This window comes from Callorhinchus milii, unplaced genomic scaffold (genome assembly GCF_018977255.1).
Source record: "Callorhinchus milii isolate IMCB2004 unplaced genomic scaffold, IMCB_Cmil_1.0 Scaffold2, whole genome shotgun sequence".
Lineage (NCBI taxonomy): Eukaryota > Metazoa > Chordata > Chondrichthyes > Chimaeriformes > Callorhinchidae > Callorhinchus > Callorhinchus milii.
This window is the reverse complement of record NW_024704743.1, coordinates 90,167,862-90,194,462: the sequence shown is the minus strand read 5'-3', so window position 1 is coordinate 90,194,462 and position 26,601 is coordinate 90,167,862. Positions and strand designations below refer to the sequence as shown.

The following is a 26,601-nucleotide window of genomic DNA, read 5'->3' as shown; positions in this document are numbered from 1 at the left end:
AAGGAATCTCACCAGCAACCTTTGGTCTGGCTGGCCTAGAGCTGCACTAGCAGGCCATTGATTAGGTGAAGTGTATCTTTATCTCTTCAAATGCTTCAATAATTTGAGATACTTTCAGATATGACCTGCTTTATGCTTTAATTTGTATTTAAATTTAAGTTAAAATTAGAGTTTTTCTATGCGAATCTCTTTGGAGGTTGTTAATTATTGTTCAGGTATTTGGATTTATACCTTGTCTATACGTTGCAACATTACCCAACAATGAAGAGAGTTGTAAGATAGACATGGAGAAAAAGTATTTGATGTTGGATTGAATAATAATACCTGGATGTGAGTGAAGCACATTGTCATACAACAACAACAAACAACAAAATTACATTTGTAAAGCACCTTTCACGTCGGGAGGACATCCCAAGGCGCTGGGAGCTTTACCATCGGGAGCTTTACACCTTTCATAAATATAAAACAGCCATCTAAACCTTGAGATGAGATTGCAACCTCAGAATTACACTCCAGGGTGTTAACGCTATTTTTTAATAACATACGCTGTGAAGTTCATGGAGTGATTTTTATTCTGCTTTCACTCTTTTATCTGATTGGTAGCAATGCTCTTTAATAATTAATGTCAGCACCAAAAAATAAATGGGGGAAAATGCGAAACTCCACAATATATCCTGCTCCTTAACTAACAAGATTCCTTAATGCTAAGACGGTATCTGGTGAAGAAGCATTACATTTCCACCCTGCAGCCGAAAATAAACACCTTTGTGATCTTTGCTTGTTTAAAATAAAAGTTGCAATTTTTTTTTAGAAGTGACCAAAGATCCCAAAGGTGGTTATTGCAGGACTGATTGCTCCTTCAGTAGAGACCATTTTAAAATAAGATTAAAGGTTGAGAAGCCAATTTAACATGCAGCTAGGAATAAAGGTCATGGGCCCTTCGCTAACTTTAAAAACCCACTGTGCTCAGGAATCCTGAGAAGTGAAAATCGTGCAGGAGAAACTTTGCCCAGAAGTGGACAGGATCTAACCGATCAATAAGGTCAATGATAGAAGGTCAGGAGATCTCATGGAGACTTCTAAAATAATGAAACATAATGTAATGAAGAAATTTTTTTTACACAAGGACCTGAAACGACAGTCGAGGGAGAATCCATATTAGCTTTAAGAGGATTTTGATAAAGGATGAGATCAAATGGGCTGAAGGGCCTTCCTCACGCAAACCGATCTTGTAATCTTGTGACCCCAAAAGGAGAAATATAAGAGGGTTTGGCGAAAAGACAGGCGAATGGAACTCAGCAGATAGTTCTTTCAGAGAGCCAGCACAGGCACGATCAGGCAAATGGTTGCTTCCTGTACATTTCTATTGTTCTAGGTTTTAAGTGCATTTTCTGCCCACTTGAAAAACAGTTCCTCAATTAAAGAATGGATTACATTTCCCCCCAGTAAATGCGCTGATGCTCAGGGTGTAAGAATTTCCCCAGCTTTCCCCCTCCTCATCGTGTTATACATTAGCAGAATGTGACTCTGGGATATGAAACTGTTGAGCTATGTTTACCGTATGCTCCCAAGTACCAGCTCATCTAAGTCACATTCCTGCTAACTCATTGGTGAAGCGTCTTATTATACCCAGACGGTAATTTGCCCTGCAGTTGAATTACTTCCATCCTTTTACTGAAATGTGATCGTTAACATTTTTAAGAATTGAATAAAATAGGATTGCATGTGGCCTTCTATTTTATTCCAGGACCTTCAGTTTACATGCACTGCTTTGGTTGATTGATGCATTACAGTTGATGTTTCTGCCTCGGGCGAATAACATCTCAGTTTATTTGCGTGGATTCACGTCAAAGCCTTTCTAGTTTCCCTTACTTGTTCCTGCACTTTCCTTCACTTTGTTTTCGCACACTGCTTTAAGACGCGTAGATGATAGACAGGTTAAGAAAAAGACAAAATGCTGTTTGGTGCCTGAACCCCCGGACTCTTTAACTTCTCATTAATTGTCTGAACTGCGTGTGGGTTGACATTAATTCTCATTCTCATTAATTGTGTTAACTGCTCTTAAATAATGCCAGAACTCAGCCTCACCTGTATTTATTTATCTCATACAATTCTGTTTATTAATTCTATTTACAGTGCTCACCATTGACCACTAGAGGGAGCCAAACAAACACAATTTGGATCTGTTTCTTGCATCCACAGCAATAAGAAATTAGCTGTATTTTTAACAAAACTGCTAGTTACAACATATGTGTGGAATGCCTGGGGAAGAGTATCTTCATTTTTATTTGGGCAACCTGGCTCAGAAATGATAAGAAATGAGCTAAATAATGTTGACACTAAATTGCACTATAGTGGTAATGCTGTTTCGGTGGCACTGCACTAATACTTTGTTCTATTTGCTGCACTACCTTAATCTGTGCTAACCAGATTTTAATGCCACTTTCCTGCAGCATGGTCAGGGACAGTAGCAATTCAGACCTGAAGATGGCACCACATTGTATTTATTAAAGGTTGCAACATCAGGGTCCAAACAAAGGTGATTTTGGAATTCCTTCTGTTGATAAATTGTATAGTTGGGAACATCTCCGTGCATTTAAACATGGATGGTGCATGAGTAATCTGCATCCTATACTCCAGATCTTTAGCATCTTGGTACAAATACCACTGCTATCAAGGCGGCATCCCAGGAGTGTCATTCAGCAGTTAAAAAAAACTCGGGCTAATTTTCAGAATATTCCACATTGTTTTCCTGTTCTCGAATCTAGGGAGTAAGGAGGCCTTTAAACTACAAATACCACAAGGACCATAATCTCCCCAGTGAAAATAAATGCCATTGAGGTTTAACCTGAGATTCAAAGTGTGTCTCTAGGGCTGACAGAATTTGTTTTGTGTCTTTGTCAGCTTTCATGCAAGGTACAAAAATAACATACAGCTGGTAATCAGCAATGATGTTTCTAACATTCCTGTAATGGAAATATCTGTTCTACAATAATTTATTTTGAGGTATTCGATTTTTTAGTTTTAAAATAAACTACAAAATCCAGTAATGAAGGTCCACTTGAGGGACATCACACTGGTGTTTAGTCCTGGGTGTAGGAGAAATGTAGCCATATTCTACTGCATTTTCTGAATGTTTGTTTGTGATTAGACTTGGCTCATTGTCAAATATACAGCCTATATTTTGACTGCACATTTGTGTAGAATAAATCTTTTGTGGCAAAGCTCCAAACTCCCAATCCTTTTGTGGCCTAAGACGATGGTCAACATGCAGAACTTTACTGACGATGCATAGATTGTATTGAGCAGCCTTAGCGGTTAAAGTGTGCACTGTAGGGATGGATCAGTACTTCACATGATAAGACTGCAAAGCTGGGAATTTGGTTTGAATCCTAGCCTCAGCTGATTTTCCGACTTGGGTGAGTTCTCTCAGTTCTTGGTTACATTGCTGGATGAAGTCTTCTATGATAATAATCCTTGCATTTGATATAATGCCTTATCATGTCATCAAGAAGCCTCAAAGCATTTCACAGAATATTCTGTAAAGTGAATTAACTGTATATTTTGTCCATGGCTAGGAAGGAATGAGAATGTTGGTTGGGGTTTGGATCTTGTCCTGCTGCACCAGGCAAGCTTCTCCACAAGCCCTTATGGAGTCATATTGGTGGTGCTGTGAAGAGATACTCCACACAGTCCCCAAATTGAAAGAGAAAGTTGTAAAAGTAGGATAAGAGTGAGGGGGTCGAAAAATTAGAACAAAATATTACTGCTGTTCAATTCTAGAACAATTTTACTTTGGCATCTTTACGTTGCTTATATTTCCTTTTTTTCTTTTAAAAAAATGCATGTATAATTTCTATTTTAGCATTATACTGTCTTTGCTCCCAGATTTGAAATTACTTATTGTCCCGAATGTTTAGGAATTTAAAGTACGAGTGTGAAAAACAGTTAAACAGATTGATATTCTTAAAATTGTCTCTATTTGCCAGGCTGGGAATAACCTACTTTTCTTGTTTAACCTGTGCTCAGGTGATGTGGGTATGTAACTTGTGCCGAAAACAGCAGGAAATCCTCACTAAATCAGGAGCCTGGTTCTACAGCGGCAGCTCCAACACTCCACAGCAGCTTGAGCCGAGCGAGGCCGGGAGAACAGCAGCACACAGAAACGAAGAGGCGCCACAGGAAAAGAAAGCAAAGCTACAGGAGCATTCCCAATTCCAAGGTCCTTTACCCTCAGGGGACATTTCCGCACCAGCGTCAGACAAAAACAGACCTCAAGGGCTCACTCGGCAAGAGTCGATCAAAAATGGTTCAGGGCTGAAGCAGCATTCAATGCAGGCTGTCAGTGAGACATCCACAGACAGGTATGCTATTTACATTCAAGCTATCAGAAGACCCATGTGTATCACTGGTGCATTTTCCAGTGGTAAACCCACTCGTGGACCAAGTTAGTAGTTCTTTCTTTCCCCCCCTCTCTCCTCACCCCACACTCTGAGAGTAAAACCTCATTTAAAGACATGCAGTTACTTTTAGGTGGGTTTTTGTGCAAAGTTAACGTTTCACAAAGGCTGTCTGGTGTGGATCAAGGGGAAGCGTAAAAGTAAAGCAAGAATCAGATAAAATTTGTATTTTGTGTCTGCATTTTGATGTCTTCCACTCGATGGAAGGGAGCTTTTCATATTGAGGTCTGTACTTTAATTTGGTATTCATGTATTGTAATCCCTAACCTGATGTCTTACTGAATTGTTACAATGAGGCATGTCATACAAAACGTATAAAATAGCAATATTTTGGTGTGTCTTTACAATGGGAAATCCATTTTAAAGATGGAACAAAAAGATATGTACCAACAGTATTGCATTCGAGCATGTCATCAACATTTCTCAGATCGCTTCACAGGAAATGTCTTAAAGTATAGTGACTGTGTATTAATTGCTGTGCGCTTAATTAATTAATTGCCGTATTTCGCTCACAAAATATACAGTCAATTCACTTTACAATTTATTCTGTGAAGCGCTTTGAGACGTCTCGAAGACATGATAAGGCGTTATATCAAATGGAAGAATAACTATTATTTCTAGCAGACAAAAGCACCAGTCAATTTTGAACCTCCATTCAGGAGAAGAATTCAGTGGAGAAAGCTGGAAAGAATAAATGTAGATGGAGCTATCCTTGTATTGCCTATCTGGGTGTGTGATGGAAGAAAATCAAACAAGCTGTTCCAAAGACTAACTCTGCATTGATTCAGACCAGTGTATCACTTCTGAAGGGAACACAATGCTGGATGAGAAGTACCGTTAAAATTTTGGAGAAAAAGACTTGCACAAGCAAATATCAAGCAGATTTCTAGCTGTCAATCTAATTTACCCCCATTTCAAGATTAGTCTCTTTCCCCATCTCAATTTCATTCATTAAAGGGTGATTTCAATGTAATAAATTAAAACTCATCGCAACACTGGGAGAGAGGGGTAGTGGCTTATCCTGCTCCTTTTGCTCCTTACAGCAAATCAGTAAGGCTGGTTCTGTTTTTCTATTTTGTTCCATTGGTCTGTTTTGCAAATGTTTCCCTCTGTGCTTATATAAATACCTAATGCAATTTCAATGGATTTGCAGGTGAAATAATAGATAATATTGCATTGCAGCTATTTTATAAGTGCATGGGGACAAACTCATAACTCTTGTCAAATGAAGCAGAGTGACACATATTGTGATGTACCCCCTATGATCTCCCATCAGTGGTCTTCTCCACCTCCTACAGCCGCAGGTGGAGAAGACCACTGATGGGGGATCATGGAGGATACGTAACAATCCCCCACCTCCCCCCACACTCTCCCAACACGAAGACTACAGTAACTGGATTGGAAACCTATTTTCTCCTTGAGGCACAGAAGATCGTATTGCTACTGTTAGTGCATTCTGCTGCTCCTTTCTAAATTTAGCCTGGCAGTTCTGCAGAATATTGTCAACTGACAAAACACACGTGGATGTGACACAAAATACAGAGGCACGCGGATGCTTAGCCCTGCAGTTTTCGTTTCCTATGGATTTAAATGTCAATTCTAAGTGGCAAATTAACCAAACCTGGACGGTACCTCCCTGGGATCATTTAGAAAACGTCCTCACCAGTAAAACATAGATTTTTATTTAAAAAAGCTACCTTTTTGAATCAGCTGTTTCTCAATGTATCTTCTTTGTTCCAGATTATGTACTGAACTCTGCTCTTTCACACACCTTTCCTTTTCTTGAATCACTTCTTAGTTGAGTAGTAAATCTGTGTTAAGCAGGGATCTGAATCATATCTGTAATTATGTAAGCAAATATAGGGAGTAAATTTACGATCCTATAAGCATTTGGTGTCTCAGAGCACTAATGCAAACTCAACAACAACAACAACAAAATTACACTTGCAAAGCGCATTTTATGTCAGGAGGACGTCCCAAGGTGCTGGACAGACACAATTACGAGCCCAAGCTGGGGGCCGGGGAGGGTGGAGGGCAGGGGGGCAAGCAGGGAGATCAAAGGCACGGTCGAAGAGGAGGGTCTTGAGATGGGTCTTGAAGGGGGCGAGGGAGGGGGCGAGGCAGAGGGACTGCAGGATGGAGTTCCAGAGGGTGGGGGCAGAGTGGCAAAAAGCCTTCCCTCCAATAATGGGGTGAGCGAGGTGGGGGATGTGAAGCAAGCTGGAGCCCGCTGAGAGGAGGGAGCGGGCAGGATGGTAGGGGGTTAGGAGGTTGCAGAGGTAGGGGGAGCAAGACCATGGAGGGTTTTGAAGTTGAGGGCCTGGATCTTGAACTGTATCCTCTGTGTGATGGGAAGCCAGGGGAGTTGGGCAAGGATGGGGGTGATAGGGTCGTGGAGCCTAGTGCGGGAGAGGACACGGGCTGCAGAGTTCTGGATGATCTGCAGCCTGTGGAGGGAGGAGTTGGGGAGGCCGACAAGCAGTGAGTTTGCATTGTTGAGCCTCGATGTAATGAAGGTGTGTATGAGGGTTTCGCTGGCCTGCGGCGTGAGATAGTGTCGGAGCCAGGCGACGTTGCGGAGGTGGAGGAACGCAGAGCGGGTCATGACGCAGATGTGGGGTAGAAAGGATAGTTGAGACCCCAAGGTTCCGGACTGGCTTAGCAAGGTTGAGTGTGCAACCATGGACGGTGATTCTCTCAGTGCCTCAGTTGAGAAGGCGCTGACAGGAGCCAATCAAGAGATTCAGCCTCGGTCTTGTTGAACTGTAGAAAGTTAGCTCTCATCCAGGACTTGATGTCCGACAGACATTCTGTCAGGACAGCAGTGGTCCTGGAGTCAAGGGTGGAGGCAGAGAGGTAGAGTTGGTGTCATCCGCATACATGTAGAAGTTGACCCCATGTCACCAAGAGGGAGCATATAGATATTGAAGAGGAGGTGACCAAGGACAGAGCCCTGAGGAACGCCGCATGAGACGGTGCGGAGGCTGGAGGAGAAGCCGTTTGGGGAGATGGTGGAAGCAGTGTGAGAGGTAGGATCGGAACCAGTCAAGGACAGAGCCGTGAAGGTTGAGTTGAGAGGAAAGGCGGTGGATGAAGATAGAGTGGTTGACGGTGTCAACAACAACAACTTGGATTTATATAGCGCCCTCCACGCCGGACGGCGCCTTAGAGCGCTTTACAGTAACGGATCCCGGGACCGAGCCAGGGGGAGGGGGAGGAAGGTGAAAAAAAGGCGCGGTCGAAAAGAAAGGTCTTCAGCAGAGACCTGAAAATGGGAAGGGAGGGAGCGAGGCGAAGGGAGTGAGGAAGGCAGTTCCAGAGCCTCGGGACATAGTGGCTGAAGGCACGGCCACTGAGGGTGGAGCGGAGGACTCGGGGGACAAGGAGGAGGCCACACCCAGAGCAACAGAGAGGTCAAGGAGGACGAGGTGGCAGAGGGAGTCCTGGTCGCAAATGGACAGAATGTCATTTGTATACAGCACAGAAGGAGGCCATTCGGCCCAGCGTATCTGTGCTGGCTCTTTGAAAAGAGCTATCCAATTCAATCCCATTCCCCAGCTCTCTCCCCTGCAAACTTGTCCTATGCAAATAATTATCTCTCTTAAAAGTTGTTATTGAATTGGGCTTCCACCACCCTTTCAGGCAATGCATTCCAGATCCAAACAACTTGCTGTGATAAAAAAATTCTCACCTGCCCTCTTTTAACAACCATTTTAAATTGGTGTCCTCAGGTTACTGAAGCACCTACAAGTGGAAAAAATTCTCCTTGTTCACTCTATGAAATCCCCTCATAATTTTGAAAACTTCTATTAAATTTCCTCTTAACCTTCTCTGCTCCAAGGAGCATACAACAACAACAAGATTACATTTGCATAGCGCCTTTCATGTTGGGAGGACGTCCCAAGGCACTGGACAGTGTACAGCATGTCAGACCTGAGCTGGGGTTGGGGGGGGAGAAGGGAGGGGAGGGGAAGGGGGGTGACCGATGGCATGATTAAAGAGGAGGGTTTTGAGGTGGGACTTGAAGGAGGCTAAGGAGGGGCGAGGCGGAGTGATTGGGGGATTGAATTCCAGAGGTTGGGGACAGAGTGGCTGAAGGTTCTCCCGCCAATGGTGGGGCGGGTGGGTCAGGGACGTGGAGCAGGCCAGAGCCGGCTGAGCGGAGGGAGCAGGCGGGTTGGTAGGGGGTTAAGAGGTCGAAGAGGTAGGGTGGGGCGAGGCCATGGACGGCTTTGTAGGTGAGGACCAGCATCTTGAGCCAATGGAGTCGGGCGAGAGTGGGTGAGATGGGGTCACAGAGTTTGGTGCGGGAGAGGACACACGCTGCAGAGTTCTGGATTATCTGCAGCCTGTGGAGGGAGGAGTTGGGAAGGCCGACAAGCAGGGCCTGTCGAGCCTGGAGGTGATGAAGGCAAGAACAAGAGTTTCAGCGGCCTGAGGGGTGAGGTAGTGGCGGAGTCGGGCGATGTTATGGAGGTGAGGGAAGGCAGAGCGGGTAATGGCTTGGCATGTGGGGAAGAAAAGACAGTTGAGTGTCGAACAAGAACACCTAGGTTCCTGACTGGCAGTGAGTTGAATAATCCTCGCTTCTCTAGCCTCTCCTCATAACTGAAGTCCCTCATTCCTGGTACCATCCTGGTAAATCTCGTTTACACCCTTTCCAATGCCTTGACATCCTTCCTAAAGTTGGTGCCCAGAACTGAACACAGTCTCCAGCTGAGGTCCAACCAGTGGTTTATAAAGGTTCATCATAACTTCCTGACTTTTGTATCCTACGCCCCTATTTATAAAGCCTTGTATCCCATATGCTTTTTTAACAGCTGTATCTACCTGTCCTGCCACCTTCAAAGATTTACTTATATGAGCCCTCAGGTCTCTCTGTTCCTTCACCCCTTTTAAGATTGTACCATCAGCTTATATGGCCTCTCCTCAATCTTCCTCCCAAAATGCATCACTTTGCATTTCTGTACATTAAACTTCAATGTTTAATTGAATTGATCAACAGTAAATAACTGTAGGGGGAAGTGGATGTGCCACTCGCCTCCCTCCACAGTTATTTACTATGGATCACAAATCGATTGAAAGTTCAGTCTTCACGTTAATTAGCAGCAGCAATTGTTACCACATTGAGGTGAGAAAGAGCTAAGTTCAGTGTGTTTGTTATGGACAGTATTGCAATGATTGTTTTGGGCCATTCTGAAACATTGAGATTTCAGTCATTTCGAGATTAAATACTATCCAATAATGGCCAAGAATGTGACTCCCAAGGAGAAGATTGGAATCATCTTCAGGAAGGGTTATGTTACGTCTACTGGGCCTTTCTTGTCAGTTCTTAGCTAGTCCACGTATTAGTGGGCAATGTAGAAAAAAAATCCAAATTAGAGTTGATCTATCCACATTGCACTGCCTTGCAGTTGGTTACGTTGATAGTGGTCATAGAGAGATCTATAGTCTAGACCTCTTTACCTTCCCATCTTGATACGAAGCATGAAGAGTGTGTGCCTGAGAAGCATCACCACCTTAATAGCTGGAAAAGGGTATTTTGCTGACGTTGGTGTCCGGGAACATTTGAGGTGGAAGCATGGAGTTTCCTCTACAGCCTAGGAGTTTTATGGCTCTATCAATGCTGACCTGAAGGTTGCAGGTTCTTCGTCTGGATTGAGTTAGCTGATTTCAGTTGGCCTTGGTGCCAATTGACCTTGGTGTAAGGGAGCTGAAAACTCAGCAGAGGTTCTGCCTCCTGATTACTGTCCAGAGATCCCTGCTAGAAGTTGGGTGAAGACCAGATCAGCCTTCACTGCAGTGTTGCCCACAGTTGTCTCACCTGCTGATACTGTTGAAAATTACAAATGAGAAATATCAACAGCAGCAGCATTATGGGAAAACTACTACCTCCAATTTATTGTCCAACACACAGGCCTGACTTGGATATCGCTGTTGTACATATCATTGAATGTTCAGCATCTCTCGGTCAAAATCCTAGTTTTCCTTATCTACCATCATTGTGGGAACACGTTGCCGCAGGACTGACTGGTTTTTAAAGAGATGACCACGCAATCTCCTTCTCAAGGTAAGGAGGGATGGGCAATAAATGTCAACGTTGCCCATGTCCGTCTGAGAATGAGTGTAACAAAGATGGTCACTTGACTGTGTCCCAAAGTGAAAGAAGACGGAAGTCAATAATGGCACCAGGAGAGGAATGGGAGACAAAAAAAAACAGCAACAATCACACCTCCTCCCCAAACGATGCTGCCTTCATTGAAAAGTGCTTAATAAACATCACAACATAATGACACAATACCTTTTGGTTAAAAGTGATGTTGTTGCAGTGGAAAATATCATGATGTCAGTCTGGCTGTCCTTTCCCTCAGAAATAAAGACAGCACCACTTTAACTGTGTAAAGTGACCAATTGTGGAAGTCTCAATTATTCGTCACAAATGTTAGTTACTTGGCTCAGATCTCAATCAAGTTTATAATGTGTCTAGGGTGATTATTTTTAATCTTATTATAGTTTCTAATGTAAGGGTATAAACTCCTTTGTTGCCACACTGTGTTCTTCTCCTGTTCTTTGTTTTTCTAAAACAACATACCAGCTCTGAGCAAGAAATAATGCAGGTATCCTATAGTATGTTGTTCCTCTGTCCAGCTCATAACCCAAGTGCTTTGGTGTGCTGCTCTCTGATTTACCCTTGCTTGGGATGAAGAGTCCATCCTCTTGCTCGGAACTTCCGCACAGAAAACAGAAATGTAAATGTAATCTTGATTTGGAACTGATCCATACAGACAGTCAGGTCCCAGATTTGATTCCTGGTCTGTGCTAACCTCAGCTGGGCAGCAATTGGGATGCTGCGATTTGCCCACGCGGGAAAAAAACAGCCAGGATTCCTGCTTCTGGTTACTAATCATGTTCCCTGCTTGGGGTGTGTGTGTATTGGGTGAGGACAGCATGAATCTCTGCTGCAATCAATAGCCAACATTCGTCAGTAATGCTCACACGTAAACAATGGCCATTTTGGCCCGAATCAGTATGGTGGTGGATAGATCTGCTGTGGAATTATACCCAGAACAAGCCAGAGTACGGGGAATGGTATTAATGTTAAGAAGCAATGATGTGAAGGAGTCACGATCTTGAACCCAGTCCCCACGTCTTTGTGATATTGTGCGATGGTACTGCAACATAAGGTGGCACCATGCTACTAACTTTGGATGTTTTGGAACAAACTTGTTAAAATGTTTGCTGAACAATATATGTAATACATATATAATTAATAACTTATGAGTATATGGAATACATGTAGGATTTTATCAACTCGCACATTAATTATGGAATAATAGCTGGTGAGGGATGAATTATAGATGCACCTTTGGCTCCACGATGGTTTGGCATTAATGTCGCTCACCAGCCAGGGGACTTGCATGTATCTGTAACTTGATACCTTGGCGTCTCTCTCTTTACAACCAGTAAGGTTCTCCTCCTTATTATTTTGTGGCAAATCATTAATAGTGAATTGGGCTGGTGAGGAGACTGTCACAACTGTTATGTTTTTGGTGCAAAATAAGTGTGCATTTTACAGAAATGTAACGTTTGCAAAATAGAGGATGAACTTTTTTGTGTATAATTACATTAATATTAATTGATATATTCCAGTTATTCTAAAATATCCTATTCCCTTATGGTGCAATTGCAGATGAGCAGATTATTTCTTTTGATTTGCAGAAGAGCTGCTTTTCCCCTCTTCCACACACAGCGAGTTAGTGTTTTCTTTACTCCCTCACTCTGATTACTTTAGAGACCTGATTGCTGGCAGCCAGATGTGCTTGAATTCCTGATGAAAAGAATCAAGCCCTTGTGTTTGTTTAATAAGCATTGAGATATTACGAATCTGTGAACGCTCAACACTGCATCTGGGAATGGGGAAACTCTCAGTGCAGCAAAGCATTATTACCACAGTCAGTCACGGCGTTTAAAGTGCTTAGCTGTTCTGGCTGAATTAGCGACCAGTGTTTGAACAATTAACTATTGACCGGTGTTCATTAAAGCGTACTTTTCACACAGATCAGGAGGACTCGGAGTACTTGATTGACATTTGGCATTTGATGATACATACGAGGTAGACGGCGTTTACAGTACAAGGGTAGGAGCTGAAGATGCAATTTGAGGCACTGCGTCAGTTCTGCAGCTCTGTTTTAACCAGTTTAAATGATGCTTTCTCGAATGATCATAACATTCTTCTTCAAAGTGAGCTTTTTGAGCAAGCTTTAAACAGCATTCGGTGAGTAAATCACATCTCATAGAATTGAAGGGAAAGATACCATCTCTTTAGAAAATGACCCTGCGTAATGATTAAAACGCCTAGCTTCCAATATTGTAAAACGCATGTTGGTGTAGATTGAAAAGTTGGAATACTGTCTGCACAGAGTGGTTTCAAATAGATGGGAACTGCCTTAAAATCTAAGAAAATCATCCTTTCAGTGATCCATAAGAACTAAGATGAGAAATTTAAATTCTGTGCTTTGCATAGGTTCAGGAGAGTCTTGACTTGATTTTCGAGTGGAATATGTTTGATCCTGTGACTGCCAATTTTTTCTGTGCTGCACATTTTTTTCCCATTTGCAACATTATCGAAAGGATGCTGTGCAACTCTTCAGTGTCAAGGAGAGTGGGTCAAAAGAGGTGCCGTGTCCCACTTTCAGATGAAAAAATGGATTTCATTGTTTGCAAACTGTACAAATATAGCCTTGCGTTGTACATCCATACTGCAAGCCCTCATTAAAGGGAATACATAACATTCTTGTGAGCTGTTCAAATGTAGTTAAATAGAATATTAATAATATTTATTACAGTGTTATCTTGCTTTAATCTATGTCCTGTACACCAATCTCACTAAAATGGATCTTCAATGGGGGGCTATAGCACTTTTTTTTAGGAAATCCTGTATTTTAAAAAAATAATACGTCTGACAAACAAAGTACACTTGTAGCGGGGGAGGGGGAGAGAGAGAGCACTGTGTGCAGTGCTGCTGTGTAAATATACTGTGTGTGGTACGGCTGATGCTGTGTAAACACACTGTGCTGGGCTGTTGCTACTGTATAAACATACTGAGGTGCTGTGCTGCTAATATTGTGTAAACATATTGTATTCAGTGCTTTGCTGTTTTTTTTCTGTAAACACACTGTATACAGCGCTGTTCTGGCTGCTGTTACTGTCTAAACATATTGTATAAGGTGCTGTGTTGGCTGCTGATACTGTCTAAGCGCACTGTATACAGCGCTGTGCTGCTGATACTGTCTAAGCACACTGTATACAGCGCTGTGCTGCTGATACTGTCTAAGCACACTGTATACAGCGCTGTGCTGCTGATACTGTCTAAGCACACTGTATACAGCGCTGTGCTGCTGATACTGCCTAAACATACTATGTACAGCGCTGTGCTGCTGATACTGTCTAAACACAGTGTATACAGCGCTGTGCTGTGCTGCTGATACTGTGGCTGTTGCTTTTAGAAAGTGCTCTGGGATTTGAAGCAGGTGCAGCTGATTGCTTGGCAATATTTTTTATCCTGCCTCTTGCTGCAGGGGGACCTATGGTAGCTGTGAGTCTCGTAAATCTTGTAATCGACTTTAACGGTTACAATACCCAGGTAGAACCACAGTGTACTACAACAAAGATTTTCAGATGTCTAAATCATGTATCTAGTCTCCTGAAGGAATTGGTGTTTGCATCTGAAACTGAGTAAATGATTGGTGCGGTGGGCAGTGGGATTGCTCTTGCTTACAGTGCTGTATCTATAGAGGGTGGATGTTCAGGGCTTTCTATACGATTGGGAGACTTCCTACCATCCAGGAAACCGAGGCTTCTGACTGCAGGTACCAACTAAAATTCCAGCTAGTCATTTTGAGAACTGATCCCCTCACAGGTGTTGGGTTGCGTGCGTTGTGCAAGTTCTGCTTTAGTATCAGGTATAGACAGTACAGACTAGACTTGCAGTGGGTCACTCGAGAGACTGCCGCAGAACCAAGGTAAGAATGTTCCATTTTTGTAGATTTCTATGGATAGTTTATTGGATAATCCTTATGAATTAAAGTCACAGTGTTTCTCTTCTCTGAGTCATTTGAAAATTGAACTTCAGTAATCTCTTTTTATGCTACTTAATAGCATCCTGTGAAAAGCATTTCGTAATGAGAACTATCTTTACATAGGCAGTCTTTTGTAGACTTTAATTGGCGCGAATAAACGAGCCATACATTGGAGGCTGCAACGTATCAAAGAATGTTCTAGCAAGGGGATATTGCATGTTAACTATTTGAGTTGTCTTTCTTTTCTTAACATATTTTGCACTGGGAAGTTCTGTCGTTTCACAGTGCACACACGCTTTTCTTGTTAAGCTGTTGATAAACTAACCAACTATAAAGAACTATCGAGTTGAAATTCATCTCGCCATAATTGTAAAAACTTTGATGATGTCTGTTCGTAATGGGATTTTCCCATTGTTACTGGCTAATGCTGATAAGCGAGAAGGTATTTTTACTCAGAACATTACTGCTACGTGAAAGCCAAAGGGTTGAGGGCCCTTTCTCTGGTTTAGAATGAATTTGCAGAGCAATGGCTACTGTTCTTCCGGAGAGTTTTGGATTATTTAATAAATCGTGTGCTGTACGAACAGTTGTGAGACAACAATGGGCCACAGTGAGACTGGAGCTCAGAAACTTTTGTAAAGAAATCAAACTTGTCAATAATTTTCGATTACAGTGTTGTATAAAAAAATGCTAAGACATTTACTGATTCCAAAACGTAAATGGAACACTGTAATATTTTTGGAAAGTAGTTTATCTTATTCTCTCTGGCTTGGTGTCAGACTGCACCAGTGTTAAGCGTTCTAAGATGCTACCCTGTGTGATGGGCACTATATAACTGCAGGTTATTGTTATTGTTCTTGCACAATCTTGACGGTAGACCATGGTCTTGTTTACATGCTCAGGTGGATGTTGAGATCCCACGAGACGGTTCAAAAATAAGAAAGGGGTTCCTCTGGTATCCTAGCCAGTAATCCTTATTTCACTGCAATTTGTGGGAGCTTGCCGGCACAAAATGGCTGCCATGTTTTTCCTCCAAAACAGTCACTACAATTTGACAGTAATTACTTTGGAAGTATTTTGAACCATTTCAATATGTTAGGCACTATATAAAAAAAGTTCTTTCTTTACACGAAAGAAGCACTTTAAGTCTAGAAATAAAGACTGACAGAGATGCATTGCAGTGCACAGAGCAAATCCAACTTGCAGATTGCCAGCAGTTGACTCCTATTGTTATTGCGGAGGATTGAGGGAGGTTAGGCTGCAGGTTGCCTTGGGCTCACATACATCAGATGTTTGTGCATGTGAAACTACATGTTCACATTTGACGTTTGGTTACATATCATTTTCCTTTATATCATTTTTGTTATATTGCATGATAACTTCCTAAACTATTAAAAAAATATGCTCGTGTTTAAACTTTTTTATCTTGTATATTTTATCCTCTTTGTTCTCTTCCCTGTGAAATTCCCTGTCTCCATTTTTGTGGTATCTGCTCCTTAACTCTGCTTATGTTACCTGTCATTCTTCATCTGAGGAGGCAACCAAAAAAATGCACTACTCCCAGGTCTCTGCCAAAGCCAGTTCCGAGGCATTACTTGATAGATATCTGAGTTGACTTGCTCAATGAATCGTTGCCTTCCTTCACTCTTTCCCACGGAGAAGCCACTTGGTCTGGTTTATTTGTTCGCCCAGGTGAGACTGTCTGAGCCTCAGACTCAGCCTGTTACCCAAACCACCAACTTACTATGGGAGGCTTTACTCAAACCACAAACAATGAGACATGTTGCAATAATACATTGATGTGCCCTACCGGAGAAACATCTTACTCTCCCTCTAAGGAGATGGAGATAAACTTTATTGCTGCCTTACCAGGCTCCCTTTCTCAGCTAAGATGATTAAGACAGTCCAGATCACAGAATCCGCAGCTACTCTCAGTTGCCCTCTGATTGCCGAGATACATGCTTCCGTGGGACCAGAGTGTAATCTTTCTTTCCTCCTGAGGTTATGTCCACCAGCTTCTTTTGTCTACTGGTGCCGGGATATTTTCGGGGAGCAAGGTTAAATGTAAATCAACTGCAGATTGGATTGGGGGCAATAAGAAATGCCTTGGGAGATGGTGTCAGAAACAATACTTCTAGAGTGCACAGGTTATCTAACTTCATTTTTTAAAGCAAGTTTAGAGCTACCTTGACAGACAAAAACTACACATTCCAGACATGGGAATGTCAGTGATCTAATGCCTTTTTGTTTGTCTTTTTTTACTATTTCTTCGTATATTTGTGGGAGCTGTTCATTGAGGTTCCAGGTCTTCTGCAGCCTGAGCTTAGCTAAGAGACTTACAAGGTTGGAAATAAAAGTAGTTTCTGCGTTGGGTTTGTGGAAAGAACTCACAATTTCTTCAGTGATGTTATTTGACTTTTGACTGAACCTTCCCTCCACAAACTCCCATGCCATCATTCAAAAAAACATCTTACCAAATATATTCTAAGTTGATATTGCTGAGATGTACACCCAAGGAGGGGCAATTTTATCATCAGTATTTTTGACAAGCAGGTCAAAATTTCTGCTGGTTCATAGTTGACCAGTACAATTTAAAGGCACTATACCAATGTAATTTTGTGTGGTAGTGTACATTCATGTTGCACCTTTCATGTCAGGAGACTGTATCAGAACACTTGAAACCAACCTTTGCAGCGTGAGCTTGAAATTATAGGTTTCCCTTTATAAGCTCACATCACTGTGATTGGTAAATTTATCGGTAGAGGGGAGAATAAGATAACTTTTGCCCACCCAAGTCGATAAATCTAGCGCCCAATGGTAAATTGCTCTTATGCTCCTTTAAATGCTTTTGAAAGTGGAGAAACTTTAATATTTTTTAGAACTTCTCAACCTGGGCAATTGAAACATGACAACAGAAGAGCACAGAAATGTTCATGTAGGCTCCAATAATGGTAGCATTTATTGCCATTTGTTACTCAAGTTCTTATTCTCAAATGTTTCCTCAGCACCAGAGTGGCAGCTCTACATGTATGCAGAGAAATGACAGGTAGATGTTCTTTCATCTGCACTAAATTAGTCATCAGTCATTGGGGAGTGTGCACAGTCCTAGCACAACTAACCAGAAAATGGTGCCCTAAACTAAAAAGAACAGAGACTTTCTTCAAATCCATCCAGTGAGAGGAAAAACAAGATCTGTTGCCAAAGCTTCGGTGGGAGAGTAGATTTTAGTTAGATAAATAAGTAAGCTACCAGGAATTTTTGGAATGACCAGTATTTATTTTTCCTTGCCAGGCTCCACTGGCTTCCTATTGCAGAACAGATCAATTTCAAGATCCTTGCACTCGTGTATGAATTAATTCATGCCCTGGCACCTTCCTACCTCTCTGAGCTGCTTACAGCCCACTCCTCTACCCATCCCTTTGCTCAACCCACCTCCTGCCTGTCCTTTGTCCCCTCCCCTCCAACATCAGGACAGGAGTCCTGTAGCTCAGTGGTTAGAGCACTCGCTTTGCAAGCGAGAGACCTGAGTTCAATTCCAGGCAGAGGGCGAAACCTTGGGCAAGTTTCCTTACTCCACACAGAACCTAATAATAATCCCTCCAAAACAAAAAACAATAATAAATTGGTCATTTTCAATCTATGACTGTTTGTGGGACATTGCTGTGCGCAATTGGCTGCCGCGTTCGCCCACAAATATACAGTCAATTCACTTTACAGTGTGTTCTGTGAAGCGCTTTGGGACGTCCTCTTGATGTGAAAAGCGCTATATCAAATGCAAGGATTATTATTATCAGCGGCCGTGCTTTCAGTCACTATGCCCCAAGATTCTGGAACTCTCTGCCTGAGTCCCTCCTCCTTGTCCATCTTCAGATTGAGGTGGGGAGGGGATAAACAGGATGAGCTTTCCTCCTTCAGTGGGAGGTAAGTGGACTCTACTTGTAGCTGAATTGACTTGAATATGACATGCTTGGAAACAGAATATCAGAATGAAGGCAATCCTCTAAGGCAGTCTCGGTGGTACCTGAGCCAGTTGGGTCCTAGTATTCCAGGGCAATGCTGATGTGGCTCATCAACAGGATTTGAAGGGGCAGACCAGTCACTGGGGCAGGGTTTCGTCCCACTCAGCTCCTGTTAACCCTACCAGCCAAAGCCCTCATGGGTAGGTGGTCCTAGCTGGATAAGCAGCAGGATAGCTTGCCAGGTAGTGAATTCAATGGCAAGCTATGCGGTTTAGCTGGTTAGATTCCAGCAGTACTGCAACGCACACTTGGGATCCCCAAGCTTTGGTTCTTGCCAACTTGTGCCTAATACTTTCTGGAGTTAGGTAAGCAGGATGTATCCCTCCAGGGAGAGAGTGTGCATTCCATTCGAACAAATATCTCTGGGATTTCCACGTGTAGGTGAGATGCATAGAAATCTCAATATGGAGTGGATACTCTTAAGGATGGTGATGGTTTTCTGGTGATGGTTTTCTGCAGGTGCCAGACTGGCTGACCAAAAAAAAATGGGGAATGAACTGACTCAAAGATGATAGTTGAGGTAATTGGCAGTGTGGAATTCAGAATTAAGTGAGCCCTATGTGGCAGTTGCAGGAGTTTAATTCCTGAGGCAGGCTGGTCTGCAGTACTTCAAAGCATTGCTAATGACAGACTAGCCAGCCTGGCTTGTCTGCAGGACTTGAAAGAGCAGACTATTCACTGGGGGAAGTGATTCTTCCCACTCAGCTCCTGTTAGCAGTGCAAGCCAAAGCCCTAGTGGATCAGTTGGTTCTAGTTGAATAAACAGTGGGAAGCTTGACAGACAGTGCTCCCAATGGCAAGCAGGGTGCTTCCCTCCATTATATTCCATTTAGAGAGAGTATTCATTCTATTTCATACACAGGAATGCATATTTGGATTTCAGTCAGGTTTAGATATTCTTAACCTTGGTGATGGGTTTTAGCATGTGTCAGGCACTTGGCTGACCAAAAAGAGAAATTCCAATTCTAGCAAAATCCTGTTTATTTTGACTGGTTTGGAGAGTATTGCTTGCTTTGCTGTCTCTAGTTTATTGCATTGCACTGTGCAGCGTGCCTGATGCTGCTCTTATGCTTCCAGCATTTAATGGAGATTTATGGTGATGGCAATTCACTTGAAAGTTGCTGTCTTGCAAAAGTTGTTGCTTTTAATTCCTTCAGTACGCATGTGTTACTGTTGTTGACAGGAAGTCGCTTATTTTGCTGTGGATTTCTCTGAAGTAAATTAAAGCAGTCGTTTAACAGATGTATACATTAGCACAAAAACACTCAAAGGTGCACTCCTAGCATCTTTAAAGTTGTTACTCAGCTTTCAAATTTGAAGACTTAATATGCTGTCCTGTTAAAAACCAGAATCATTTAATCTTTCTTGCTTGCAATTCTTCAGCTTTCAAACCTTTGCATTTTTGCTGAATGTGTAACATAGACTTTGTGCCATCTGTTATATATTTGTGTTGTAAACTGGGGATATTCCACATCGATCCTGCTGCCTGAGCTGAGAGTTGAGAGCACCCTGTTGATTTTGGAAGAGATAGTTTTTGTTTGCTTGGCATTCTCAGACTGCTGGGGATGGAGTAAAAATGTACAAGCTGTTTAGATCCTTTTGCATGAATGGTGTGTGAGAAATCATACATTCCATTTATTTCATAGTATTTTCAGTATTTGTTCACAATAAACAATTGTGCAGGTGGTGATGGTGACTATAACTACACCATGCCACAGATGTTATAGAAAGATAATAATTGTTACATTTGGTATAGCACCTTTCACGTTGGGAGGATGTCCCAAAGTGCTTCACAGGATATATTGTTAAGTGCAGTGACTTATGTGTTTTGTGGGCGAACGCAGCAGCCAGTTAGCACACAGCAATGAAGATGATGCATTATCTGATGTCAGAACACAAACGATACAGATGTGTTTGCCCAAACTGTGACTATTTCATAGATTGTAGCACACAGCCAAGCTATGTGTTTAGGTGCCAGAGTTATAACCTAGAAGTTGCATAAATGCCACAAGTTATTTGCATAATATCTCAGCCTTGATCTTTGTCATTAACTAATGCTATCAAACATGTAAAATTGTTTGGCATTATCATTATCTTGTTCTCTTTGCTATGATCATTACCTTATGGTGTAGGTGAATGGGAAGAACACTGAATAGTCTCTATGCCAATATGCAAAATGAGGTAGTGCACTGAATTATTCTTCACTAACTCTGCCTCACTACATAATGGAATTTTTTCCTTATCAGCAGTACAGATGGAGAATCCAGCAGATGAAAGACAGAATGAATGCTGTCTTGACCTGTTATTGAAAATTAAGGAATTGATCACTTTTAACAGTCATTCCTTTCCTTTCCTGTCAGAGGTATCGCTGTGTGATTTTACCTGGAAAGAGTTGCTTTATCCAATATCAGGCCAAATTAATAATGACAGCAGTATCAATTTGAATTTATATAGCCCCCTTCATATGGGGTAACGTCTCTGAAGTATTATCAGAGCAGATTAATATTAGGAGATACTATCAGCACTCGGGATTCTTCAGTGATCTTGCCAACTGTGCATGTTACTTTAGCTCTCTTGCATAGATGAACCCAATAATTCCTTGAAATCCAGTGATACATCAAAATTCAGTGCTTAAAAAAAGTGCAGCTTTGTACATAATATTAATCCTTGCATTTGAAAATTGCGCCTTATCACAAGGTTGAACCATTTCAAAGCACTTCACAGTATCTACTGTAGTGTGTGTATTTGCAGGCCAATGCGGCAGCCAACTTGCACACAATAATATCCTACAAACAGCCATGAGGTGAATGACCAATTTTATCTGGGGAATTGTTGGCCAGGGCACCAGGAGAAACTCCTTTCTCTTTGAAATAGTGCCATAGGATCAACTGAACAGGCAGATAAGACATTTAATATCTCATCCGAAGGACATCACCTCTGGCAATGCAGCACTGCCCTGTACTGTCAGACTCGACAATGGGCTCAAAGTCCCAACCATCAGACTCAGAGGGGAAATGCTACCAACTGAGCCAAGCTGGCAAAAAGGTTAAGTTAATTTAATTCTTGGTAACTCTGATATTTTTTAAAAAGTGGTTCTTGCCTGCCAGTTCATTTAAAAGCAATCTTCCAAATTAAGACAGAATTCAAGAATTTTCATCAATTCTGCCGATTTTAAATGTTAACAAATAATCATCTTACAGGGTAAGACAAGGTGGAAATCTGCACTTCATATTTTTGTAATTCATATTGATAAAAGAGCTCTGGCAACCTGAATAACCTCCAAGTTTCTAGTTAGAGAAAGATGTTATCAACTCATATTTTACTAGATATGTCATTGGGAGCTGGATGTGGGTGTGCAGTTGTGTGTGTGTGTGTGTGTGAGTTACCTAACCTTTAAGGGTGTAAGAGGACTCCTTCCTCCTATCCCCACTAGACAATCAGAAGTGGTATTGTTGTGAGGCAGCTTTGACGTGCACCAGCAAACAACAGAAATTCCTTCCGCCCCTCATTGGACTATGAAGGAATTTAGTTGCAGTCTATCCTTCTACTGCAGTAGTTTGGTTGCTGATTGCATCTCTCCCTCTGCCCCCACCCTCCCACAAACCTGGAAACAGGACAAAATGTGCCAAGGCTCCGAGACACCGTCTGGCGTAAAGGGTGCTATATAAAAGCAAGTTGTGGTTGTTGTTGTTGTACCATATGTATCAGGATCTGATGATCAATCAGTGTGGTACTCATATGCAGTTTTACAGAGTAACTAGGCTTGGATTCACCTTAAGAAATCCTCTAAATGATAGTTGATATTAGCAGGGCTGGCTGACTGCAGGAACAGGCCAGCACACACCAGTCAAGTCCACAAAGGGGAGGGAGAGATATCAAGTGATAAGTCAGCTGTGCTGCTCTCATATAGCACCTGAGCACCCTCTCAGTAAGGGAATGGTGAATAGTGTGGGGTTTACGTGAACGAATTGCCGATAAAATAATATATAATCAAACAAGCACAATGTACTGTATGTTGTCTATGTATTTACACGTGTGTGTGTCTGTGTGGGTTTGCAGATGTGGAAGTACATGTACCAATGTAATCTTTATAGATAGATGTGCCTGTACTCTGTGTATGTACTGAAGGGCAATGATTTGTTCCTTCACTGCACAGATGATGCCATTTGGGACTCTCCACCACAGAATTCTCAAGCTAAATAACAGGTAGAGTCTAGATACTAGATCTTCTTTTCATCGCTTCCTACTGACTCTACCTGCTATTTAGCTTGAGAATTCTGTGGTGGAGAGTCCCAAATGGCATCATCTGTGCAGTGAAGGAACAAATCATTGCCCTTCAGTACATGCACAGAGTACAGGCACATCTATCCATTCCAACTGAGAAAACCTTATTGATGCAAACTGTCTTTTACTGTTAACAGTCAGATGTCGCAACTCAGAGCTGTTACCCTGTTCACTGAAACAGTCAGAGGTCAATTAACAGGCGATGCAGAGCTGTTATCCTGTTCACTGATAAAGTCAGAAGTCATATTAGCAGACTCAGAGCAGTCGCTGTGTTTACCGCCAAACAATCTGAATTTCCAACAGTTTTTAAAATTGCTCAGTTTATTGTGTCAGTGCCAAAGTTATAGTTTTGGCCAGAAGCTGTTTCTTAAGTTAAACATTTTAGAATTCAATACATATTTGTTGGCTCAATACTGTGCTTGAAGTTGCCACTAGTACAATGTATATATCTTTTTAAAATTGTGTTACTATTCATAAATTTAGCCAATTGGAAAATGTATTTGCTTGCTTTGAAGTTCATCAGTCAGCCTAATAACTGCATTGATTCTATGACACAGTACATTTTCACTAGGAAATTAGCCAAATGAGAATATACTCCACTACATCAGTCACCATCCAGGAACTGGATTGTTGGCAAGTGGCAAAAACAAGTCTCCATTAATTTAAGCCAACACAAAATGTTTGATTTAGTTGCTAATTTTATGAAAATATTTGTTTACATCACCAGTTCATGAGAATGTTGCTGTCTTTATACTAAAATGGTGTAATTATGTTCACCGTATTTCTTCTCTTCAATCTTACTGTGCAAGATGAAATTATTAAAGCTATATTGTTTCGCCGCAAGATACACAAAACTACTCTGCTCCCAGGTGAAGAATTATGTGGAGCAAGAGGCCTAATTTTATGCTTAGCTTCACATGCACTGAGCTCTGAGATCAGGTGTTTGTTTTTAATGTTATTAAAGAGTTATTATTTAACGCACTCTAATAACTTTACAAAATAGTCCAGTGAAAGCTCCCAATGCCATTTGGATGACTTAAGAGCTTTCAAAGGAAGATAGGGTCAAAGCCCTGTGTGATTCACACTGCTGTATTTTTTACTACAACCAATCTGAATCGCATTGCTCCAGAAAACAGCTCGACTAGTTAGCGAGGCTGCAGTGAGATTCACACTGTATCAGTCCTCTTTATATTGCACATTATGCAGAGATAACAATCATCATATTTTGCTATGTGCAGTAGAAAAGATCTGCCATCGTTCAACTACTTTGGAGATTGTTAAAACGGCTTTCACTCTGTGGCCTGGTAGCCTGTTGGTGAAACTGCTGGTGCCACATGCAATAGTTATGTTGATTGGTACTCCCACCTATTCAGACTAAAATGCACCAGAGAGACTTGGTGAGAAACTGAGCCAGCTTTCCATCAGAAACACATCTTAATACAGGAGAGTGGGGCACCTGGTGTGTGGCAAGGGAAGGAAAAGGGACAACGAGAAAAGAAAAAGATTCACTATCTTTCTTTGATCCAATAATGAGTTATTTGTGTGCTTTTGTGTTAGCTGTGCATAACACAGAATTGACACTGGATATCATGGAAGATTGCAACAACAACAAAATTACATTTATAGAGCGCCTTTCATGTCAGGAGGATGTCCCAAGGCGCTGGACAGTCAGGGGTCAGGACCTGAGCATGGAGGAGGGGTGGGGTAGGGGTGAGGGAAGACAGAGAGGTGGAGGACGACTGAAGGCACGATCGAAGATGAGGGTTTTGAGACCAGCCTTGAAGGAGGCAAGGGAGGAAATGAGGTGAAGGGACTGTGGGATGGAGTTCCAGAGTGTGGGGGCAGAGAGGCTGATAGGGCGAGTCGGGCGGGAGACATGGAGCAGGCTGGAGCCCGCTGAACGGAGGGAACGGGCAGGTTGGTAGGGAATCAGCAGGTCAGTGAGGTAAGAGGGGGCAAGGCCATGGATGACCTTGAAAGTGAGGACGAGGATTGCACAACCCATTTTGCTCGCCCTTGTAATAGGACATGTGGAGGTGGCCGGTTTAATGATGGGAGGAAATATTTTTAGAATCAAGTAAAGCAACATTTTTTTTCAATTGGATGTTCTCCTGAGGTTTTTTTTTCTGTGACACATTTTCATCTGGCCCTCGTGTGTTTTCATATGTTCTTGAAATGTGATTCTAAAGGAAACATGGACATAACTGCGTAGAAATGCAATTTTTTAAAATTGCTTGCAAGTGAATGCAAATCGCAGAGTCTGGTTGACTGAGGAGTAAATCTTGCTCACACTCCAGCATGCCAGTGCATCAGTGGATAGAGCGTTTACAGTGTTATTCAAATAATCGATCAAAGAAAAATGTAAATTGCCAAATAATGACTGCTGTAAAGATCCTTTCCTTCAGTCCATTTTACTGTTCCCATCATGTGCTCTCAGTCAATCCTGTGTAAGGATCCCTACAGCCATCCAGGTAGAGGTAGAATCAGCTTCCTAAACTTTAGGAAATATTGGGCAACTCAAATCTAATGGATCACTCTCCATGAATTCCTAGCCATACAATGAAATACAACCAGTGCTCCATATAACCCCATATTTTTTGAAGACTGGAAAAGCATCAGAGGGCTGGAAGCACCCCCTCATTCCAACTAATCCTGGCAGCCAGAGAATGTGGTCTTCAGAATTACCTACAGACACAGCCACTACACTTGTCAGCAATGTCCATGAAGTACTTTGAGATGTGTTGATGTTTTAGATACAATAGCAGACATAAGGATAGGACGTCCTCCCGACATGAAAGGCACTATACAAATGTAATTTTGTATTGTATTATTAGTATTATAATGATATCACTGAGGATACCCTTAGGTGGACAAGCTGTGGTCCAATGGGAAACACTTTAACGATTTAAGGTCTGACATCATTTCGGTAATCATACCTCTCCAGCTCAGACCCATGCTTCCTGAACCCTGCTTGTTGAAGAACCTCCCACAATACCCACATATGTGTAACACTTGCTATTGACAATGCAAAGGTACACCCCTTCTCTTCACAGATGTGGATGAAATGCCTGGGGGACATCTGTCAATCAGCAATGGCCGCCTCTGTCTGGAGCTGCATAAACACCAGGCAGTCTGGGCTCCCCACCTGGATACTTACTCAACACAACCACCCTCAGGCACATATCCGCTCCCTTTTCCCCCAATGCAAGGGGAGAGCTTCAGCACAACCAGAGTTGTTGAAGAGATTATGATTCTATCCCCAGACTCTCCCACCACTCTACTGAGCAGTACCTCCCTTACCACTCTCATACATTGTTCTCACCCGCATGCACATACTTAGACTGTAAGCTATCAGTGTGCGAAGATCCATGTGAACACAATGTTAACTCAGTGTCTCTGACATCTGTACGTGCCTTTCTTAAAGTCAGTGAAAAAGAATGCTGGATTCTCTGTAAAATATATGGATCTTGGTAACGTTGACTTCATTTACAAAAAAAAGCATCCCTTTCAACTCTGCATCAATAAAACCTTCAGGTGGTAAGAAAGCTATATATCTAATTACAGATAAGATGAAAAACAAATTAAAATTCACCAGTAAAGGATTGGAGTTGTATGTTAATGCACAGAAATACAGCAATGCTGATTGGATACAGTTCCTTCCAATAACTTATAGGAGACTACAAGAGGTTTGTTTTGCACTCCATGTTAGGAGGATTTGTTAAGCGAAAACCTGAATTATTGAAGCATTATCATCTGATG

General features: G+C 42.1%; 1 protein-coding gene across 4 annotated transcripts in view; it reads left to right on the top strand.

Moving 5' to 3' along the window:
• Positions 1 to 26,601, top strand: part of rims2a (regulating synaptic membrane exocytosis 2a) — a 390,995-nt gene that overhangs the window by 105,922 nt on the left and 258,472 nt on the right. For 3 of the 4 annotated variants that reach the window (XM_042332190.1, XM_042332192.1, XM_042332191.1), the window contains exon 1: positions 12,611 to 12,735. In XM_042332190.1, the coding sequence (XP_042188124.1) occupies positions 12,611 to 12,735 (125 nt within the window). Of the gene's footprint in view, positions 1 to 4,029; positions 4,365 to 12,610; positions 12,736 to 26,601 lie in introns of those variants that run through there. The other variant, XM_042332189.1, reaches the window with a different exon arrangement.